Genomic DNA, 7,749 nt, shown 5'->3' with positions numbered 1-7,749 from the left:
GTGCAAATGTTGCAGCTGACATCACCACATATCATAACAATTAATCTTCCATTTTTGTTAAAACTTTGTCTTCAAAAGTCTACCCTCTCCCCCCCCCCCCCCCCCCCCAAAAAAAAAAGGAGGGGGGGGAGAAAAAAATAAATATGGGAGAGAAACCTGGGGCATATCATTTCCCCATGCTGTTTGCAAGCCTCTGATGGTTGCTACAGATCATCAGGCTTTCTGTTCTGTTCAGGGAACTCATTCTACCTGTCAGCAAATGTCCGAGCTGCAGAGCAGCTCCTCCATGGCATTTTCCCTGCTCTCTGCTCAAGTGGGACAGAAAATCTAGAAGCCTTTCATGGCCCCCCAGTACTGTAACATGGGGTCACAGCTTTCTCCTTCCTTACTCCCTTAGCAGGGCCCCAGGACAGCAGGGTGGGAGAGCTGTGCTGGGGAGAAACCTTTCCAGCGGGCTTAGTGCAGGCTGCCCAGTTACCCAGCATATGCAGACCTTTGTGCTTTTATTGATGTGCACATACTTTAAATGAACATTATTTAATCTGCAGGTTCTTCAAGAGCAATCCTCTGTGATTGTTTGTCTTCCGAGCATTGGATCAATTACTCTGGTTTGCACGCGAGATGCCCGATGCTGCCTTTGGTCTGCGGTGGGAGCAGTGTGACTTCTCAGATCAGGTTTCCAGAGGATCACAGGAATAAATTCAGAATTTGTTTCTGCAAATAATCTCCAATGTCTGCTTGCAATTTACTGTTTCCACAAAAATTTTTGGCAGTGAACATGTTTGCTTGGATTCTCACAATTGTTTTGGTAAGCATATTCTTTCCCTTGACAGGCCCCTCTTGGCAAATATTTCAAATTCCTGTCTTTCTCTTTTTACATTTTAGCTTTTCTCAGGATTTTTAGCTGCAGCTCTATTATTTCTAAGGGTGGCTCTACTTGTTAGTACGTGATGCAGAATTCCTAGGGTTTATACAGTACTCCTCTTCCTTCAGGATATAGGAGTTTGTGGCTAACAGTAATGAGGGAAAGAGTCTAAAAAAACCTAGAGGGAAATAAGCAAAAGTCAGACTGCTTATAACTAAATGGAAAGCTAAATTTTTGTAGGAACTGAAATTCACATTTTTTTTAAAATGGTTTTGCTGTAGGTTCTAAATCAGGGTTACAAAAATTCACATTTTATTTTAATACTGAAATTTTGTAATATTAAAATTTGATAATATTGAAGCATTCATGCAGCATTGAACGTCTTAAGGTTTCCAAAATTTTAATTTTGATCTCTTCAGTCCTTAGACGTACTCACTAGCTGTCTGCAAGGAGCTAGTTGCCACCAAGAAGCTTTGGAAGTTCAGTATTCATCCAGGGACCCAGCTGGGTAAATCAGGGCCACAGCTGATACCAAACTTGGTGGGCTTCCAGCTGTTTAATCTCTATATAAAGTGTCAGTGGCAAAGTGTTTCATCCTAAAAGTTAAAATCAACTCTAGTCAAGAGTTTGGTGTAGAAGTTGTGATTAAGAAGTAGACAAGTAAGAGGGCTAACATACTGGAAGGAATAGAGCTAAGAAAATGAACCAGGCAAATACAGGCTGATACAGGTATGTGAAGAGATGGGGCTAAGAGTCAAGAAATGGATGGGTAGGGAGGGAAGGATAACTGAAGGTCAGAAGGTAAGGCGTAGAGGGGCAGTGGCATGCATAGGAACAGGAACAAGTGATCACTTTTCTATAGATTGATATCTTGTGTGTCCATTGATTTTAGGCAGGGAATGTTTTGCTGCACAAGTAAGCATCTGGGGCTGAACATAAGATCTAATCTATTGACATAACTTTTGGCAAAAGAAAAGGTAAATAAAATAATTTGAATTTTGCTGAGATATTAGCATGGTCTCGTTCAGATTTTTAGTTTCTAATCTTGCCTACGTCACCTTTAAATGGCTTGTGTGAGGATAAAGAAGGGGTTGATATGGAAATGCAGGGAAGAGATGAACAGGGATGGAAAGCTCTATTACTCTTTCAGTTTATTTCACTGAAAATAAAATAGAACTTGGAGGGGATTGAAAACAAGATGTTAACACAGAGGAGCAGATTAAATGAAGAACATCAACTTGTTCTAGCTACTATTTTTCTTTTGCATATAAAATTATGGTTAATATTAGTGATATAGTTCAGAGTGTAGTTGGGAGACTCTTATAAAAATACTTAAATATAATTATTTTTATATTAAAAATAAATTGGTAACTATAGAAGTATTTTCTAGTTCTTTTACTAGTTTTGCTGTGCAACTTTGAGCAAATCAGTGAAACAGCTAATGCCTCAGTTTCCCCTTCTTGATAGGGAAATAGTAAAATTAATCCTTTGGAATGCCATGTGACTTAAATGAGTATTTTTTTGCAGTCATACCTTTTTTTAGACAGAAATACAATCTTATTTTAATAAATAGATCTTAGTTTTCCTTCAAAAATTTCTGTCTGAAACCTGTTTTAATTTTCTTAAGCATTTGAATTATAAACACTTGTTCTGGCTTTGATTCTTCAAGTGTGCAGATTGCTAAGAGCAGTAATTTCTTTTATCTGTTTGCTGAAGCACATTGACTTGTTTCCACTTGCTCCTAGCTGGCTGGTGTTAGGACCCAGAAAAGAGACAGCAGCAACGTGATATAAATAGAGTACCAGAATGGGACAAAGTTTGAGAAGAAAGCATGACATCACTCAGACTTGCTCTCCACCCAAAAAGATCTGGGATGGAGGTGCAAATGTGAGCTGGACAAGCGAGGAGTTAGCAACTCTTTTCAGTTCAGTTTCTGAGGAAATAGTGAGAGTTATACGCCCTATGTGCTATAAGGAAGTACATTTTCTTGCTAGCAAAACCAAAACTGGCTTCAGATCTCTGACAACGTGAAAGTAATTGAAAGGAAAAGACAACCATAGGAAGAAAGTTGAAAACAAGATCTTTTCTTTTTGGCACAGCTTGTAACAGAAATATTTGACTTCTTTCCATGGAACAGTACAACTTTCGGATCTGATGCACATTTCTTTTAATTTTCCTCCAATCACGGTAATTTATATATAGTTAAATGAGGAGATCAAAGTGTGAAGCAAGCAAATACTACTTAAAGGGTCTGGAAGGATATTTTACCATCGTTGAAGGAACAGACTTTTTGAACCTGCATGGAAAACGTCCTTTTGATACTTTTTGTATTAAAAGGAAAACTTATGATTGAAATCTTACAGGAATTTGATTGCAGTTGTACTTTTAAATAGACTATGGAGAATTTATTATCTCTGCTCTGTTGTCATTATTCTTTGCTGATTTTATTTCAGTACAAATACCAGGTAATGTTCCAAATATGGTCAGTATTGAGATATATTTGGATTCCTTTTAGCAAGTTTTGCCTCACTATGTCTCATTATGTAATATTTTATGTGCAGGTGTATGGAAACTATTCCCAGCTACCCAAACACCCAGGTAAGGAATGTTCTATTTACATTTTTTTGACAGTGTGCTTAAATATTTATTTGCTTTTTCAGTTTATATTTTTCATTTTCGTAGTAGCTCCATAGAAACTGATGCTACGTTTGAATGTCAGCTTTGTATTAAAAATGTAATTAAGTTTAAAGTATCAGACTGTTCCAGTCTTTTCTAATTCAGTAACCTACCTACTAAATATTCTGCATAGAAATATATTTGGAGAAAATGGTTTGTATTTGATATGCAGAAAAATCCTATATACACTGTTTCCTTATTAGTTTTTTTGAGCATGAGTTTCTGAATCAGACCTCTACACAGACTATTTTTTTTTCCCCCTCAATGTCTTAGTGTTCAGCATTTTCAATTCAATGATTTACAGTTAGATATGCCAACTTTTATACTTTGCAGTACTTTGGCATGTCTTCAAGTCATCTACCCTCCTCCCAGCCTTCATGCTTAAGTTTAAATCAGTTATAGAGCATGTTAAGGATCTCTCATCTGTTTTCAATGTAGAACAAACTTACCCAAAGTTTATTTGGGGTCTGAGTGTGTAACTGCAGAATTCTTCTGTTTTATATAAATAGTTTAACCTCAAGCCTCATGGTGGTGTACAAGTACAATTTTACTGCTTTACCAATTCATGTATTGCTTTGTGCTTTTCAGTTTTAACCATATGCAATTAGTTTCAAAGTAAAATACAGAGTGATGTGGAAAAGCCATGTTGTCTGCTATTGCAGTAGCTTCAGCCCGATTAGATTTTTTTGTTGTTGTTGTTCAACCTTCACTCAAAAACAGAGAAATACAGTCTTGTTTCCTATAGGTGAGGATCACTGGCTTCTAGCTGATGGAACAATAGGAGGGAAAAAAAAGCCTCTAGCAATTAGGGGGCAAATTACACATTTATTCTGTAGTGTGTGTAGTGTGTGGGGGGCAGCATAACTACGAGCGATGCTTTCTGGATTTGAACTAGGTTGTAAAGAAGTCCTGTGATTTTGTTCTAAGTGCAGAGTAGTGACCTATTGAAAGGATATTGCAGGTATAAGTTGAATTCAAGGCAACAGGTATTTGTTTTCAGAGGTGGTCTTAGGGCTGCTTGGCTGGAAGGGGGGTAACAGTATGGCTTTATGTAGTTCGGAACTGGTTGCTGGGAAAGCCACTGGCATGCAGTGTGGCTCTAGGCAATTCACTTTGCCATATATCTGTTTCCCTTCCCATTTTTTTTCTCTTTTTTTTTCTAGCTTTTAAATGTAAGGTCCTTTTAATATAGCTGCTTCTTATGAGTTCGATGCCAACCATGGCAATGCCTTTGTTGCGATGCTGCTACTACTACTGCTACTAAAATACTTGTGCCGTGGTGTGACACAATTTTTTTGGCATAAAATAATTTTCTCCCAGGATTTTTCTTTTCTATTTTTCTCCCTTTTTTTTTTCTTACCACCTCTCAACATTAATCTTTTTTCCTTGATACAAAAGGGAGATGTTAATAGGAGCGAGAGATATTTGCATATAAGCACACTGTGAAACAGCAGGCATGTTCTGGGCTATGCAAAATGGAACCGGTAGTTTGAAAGTCAGATGGAGGTACATTAGCATATGTGGATGCTCTTAATACTGTAGAAATTTATAACTCTCATTTCTTTTTGCAGCAGCCAGAATATGTTCTTTGAAGACAGAATTAAGCACATACCCAGATTTAGTTTATCTAAATGCAAAAAATCTTGTTCTTATATACCGTTTCCTCAGTGTGCTTTGCCGTGCTCGGCTTAGTTGAGTTTGGGTTGCCTGGAATTCTCAGATTGGGTTTTGTATATGCTTATTCTCTGTCATTATTCTCTTACGTTGGCAGAAGCTTGCTCCTTTTGTTAGCAGTTGTGCCTTTCTCTGTATCTTCCAAATATTCAAGGAAATGTATAGCCATAGAATCTAATCCATTTCTCTAAAGACATCCCCATCTTATCTATTTATATTCATACTCTCTTTCTGTGGGAAAACCTCTACGACAATGCCAACATTTCTAGTTAGGTAGGCCAATAATAGATCCTGGTCAATTATGAATCATTTGTTAGATATCTTTGGTATAGTTGAGTTTGGAAGCAAGTCTGAGTAGGTCGTGTATCTTCACAAGGTGCAGAACTTCTTAGTTCTGTGCTCTCAGATCTACAGTTGCTTGTTGTGATGTTTAGCAATTGTCTTCAACAGTGTAAAGCTGATAAAATCTTAGGATCCTCTCTGTGTTACAGCTCTGAAACTATACCATGAGGATGGAGGACATCAAACTGATCCCCACTGTGTGGGCTAGGCAGTTTAAGGATGCAAATAAAATTTTTGCACCTTCATATCCGTGATAAAGAAATCCTGTTTGTATCCATGATGTTAAAATGATAGAATAATTGTCAAGTTGGCAAGCTGTTTTAATCTGAAGAGTGAAGACAGGTGTGGGATAGACTGTAAATGTCAAAGGACACTGCTTGTGATTTGTTTTAATTTGCATACTAAGTGTGGGGAGCTTTTGTATGGTGTATGACAGCTGAAGTGTTTTTTAAGAAACTTATCTCTGTCAGCTTTGTACCTCAGGCTCTTGAAAGATTGCTTGGGAATGAAAAATGATTGTAGGGCAAAGAACTACAGATACGGTGTAGTAGAAATACTTGCGCGCTCTGTACTTGTTGCTCATTGTGTCATTCTCCCCCCTTCTTGCCCCCCCCCTCCCCCCCCCCCCCAAGAAAAGATTAACTCAAACTAATAGGGTGATATGCTATGATGGTGAACAAAACACATTCGCATTTGCATTTACAGTAAAATTTCTGTATATCTGTATCAACCTTCTAAAACTTTCTTAGATATAGGAGATTATAAATTTATTTCAGCAGAACTGGTTAAATTAATTATTTTGAGAATAAAGGGTTTCTTCCAGCTAACAAGATAATAAGAAATTACAATTCATGTTTTCCTACATTATTAATACTCTACCCTTAAAATGGAATTGTTATCTGAACACAAAATTCGATTGTTTTGGGCAGCCCGTTTCTGGTCAGGTTTGAGTAGTCACATCTAAAATCTGTTCAAACTCATCAATTAACCTATGCAGATAAATCTGCCAATGGAAACCAGTGGATGTTTTGCTTTTGTCAGCTTCTCCACCTGTTGCTAAGGAGGACAAGAAAACAAAATGTTCTTGTCAGCCACAAGGAGTTGTTGTGGGTTTGGTGTAGTGGAGAAGGTTCTGAAGGAATAGCTAATGTCCTGAGGGGAGGAGTGAACTCTTTTCTATATGTTGCTTAATATTCTGAAACTCCTTCTCTCGAGGAACATCAAATTCTTTCCATTTAAGTTCTGCTATATGACTCTGTCAAGGTAAGAGTTACCTGGAGACATCAGGAAGGCTAGACTGCAGTAACAACTGTGCAGGCACCTGTACTCTCACCCATGTTGCAGCTGCTCCTCCATTGAGTACTGCTTACAATGTCTGACTAGTGTCTTTCCACAGAAGACCAAAGGTGAAAAAATGCTTGGATTAACATAACCTGAAGCTGTTCCACTGATTTTCTAGTGAGTTTTGGAGAAGAGGGTAAATTGCTGGGAACTCTCTAGCATCTTCTCCTACCCCCTTGAACTGCTGAGAAGAGACAGGAGCAGAGGTAGTACGCTATGGAGGCTAAATATTTCCCTTGTGAATTCCCTTCTCAGTGCTTTGCACTATCCACTGTGTGTTTAAAATCTTGAAATTAGTCTTGAATGACTCCTCAACTCTTACTTCAACAAATGCTGCCTCATACATTAGCAGAGATTTAGTCAGAGATTGTTGCACATTTTAAGTGCAATTAAAATAAAAATCAGTTGAGTTTGACCACTGCAGAAAACCTATTTTTCAATCAGATATATGGCTTTAATCTACTCTTCTATTTTGATTTATGATCTCATTTATGTACCGTACTTGATTTACATAAAATATCTTGTTTTACTTAACCTATTGACCTCCTTTATTGTTCTCTTCTTGTTACACTCCTCGTTGGTCCTTACTTTAATAACCTTTTCATTTGTGTTTCTTGAAAGGATTCAAAGTTCTCGCATCAGCTTCCCATTACTGGCCATTGGAAGATGTGGATGGAATTCATGAGTTTCGGGATACGAATGGAGGTAGACAAAAGATTTGTTGACAATGGCAATAACATAGTATTTGTGGCGATCTGTAAGTAGAAAGGGAACAGGAGAAATGGAAGAGGTTAGCTTTTGTATGACAGCAGTTGAAATACTTTTTCAGTTAAAGTTTTTGCAGTGCTCCG

At 37.6% G+C, this 7,749-nt stretch overlaps 1 protein-coding gene across 6 annotated transcripts in view; it reads left to right on the top strand.

Annotated features, from left to right (window-relative positions):
* Window positions 1-681: 681 nt before the first annotated feature.
* The window catches only part of ADGRD1 (adhesion G protein-coupled receptor D1), a 160,250-nt gene continuing 153,182 nt past the window's right edge, over window positions 682-7,749 (top strand). For 2 of the 6 annotated variants that reach the window (XM_054844769.1, XM_054844767.1), the window contains exons 1-3: window positions 2,684-3,330; window positions 3,427-3,463; window positions 7,520-7,603. In XM_054844769.1, coding sequence (XP_054700744.1) covers window positions 3,262-3,330; window positions 3,427-3,463; window positions 7,520-7,603 — 190 coding nt within the window. In that variant the 5' untranslated portion in view covers window positions 2,684-3,261. Of the gene's footprint in view, window positions 809-2,683; window positions 3,331-3,426; window positions 3,464-7,519; window positions 7,604-7,749 lie in introns of those variants that run through there. The other 4 variants (XM_054844772.1, XM_054844768.1, XM_054844771.1 and 1 more) reach the window with 4 other exon arrangements.

This window comes from Grus americana, chromosome 16, assembly GCF_028858705.1.
Source record: "Grus americana isolate bGruAme1 chromosome 16, bGruAme1.mat, whole genome shotgun sequence".
In the NCBI taxonomy this organism is placed as follows: domain Eukaryota; kingdom Metazoa; phylum Chordata; class Aves; order Gruiformes; family Gruidae; genus Grus; species Grus americana.
This window is presented reverse-complemented; position numbering and strand designations above follow the sequence as displayed.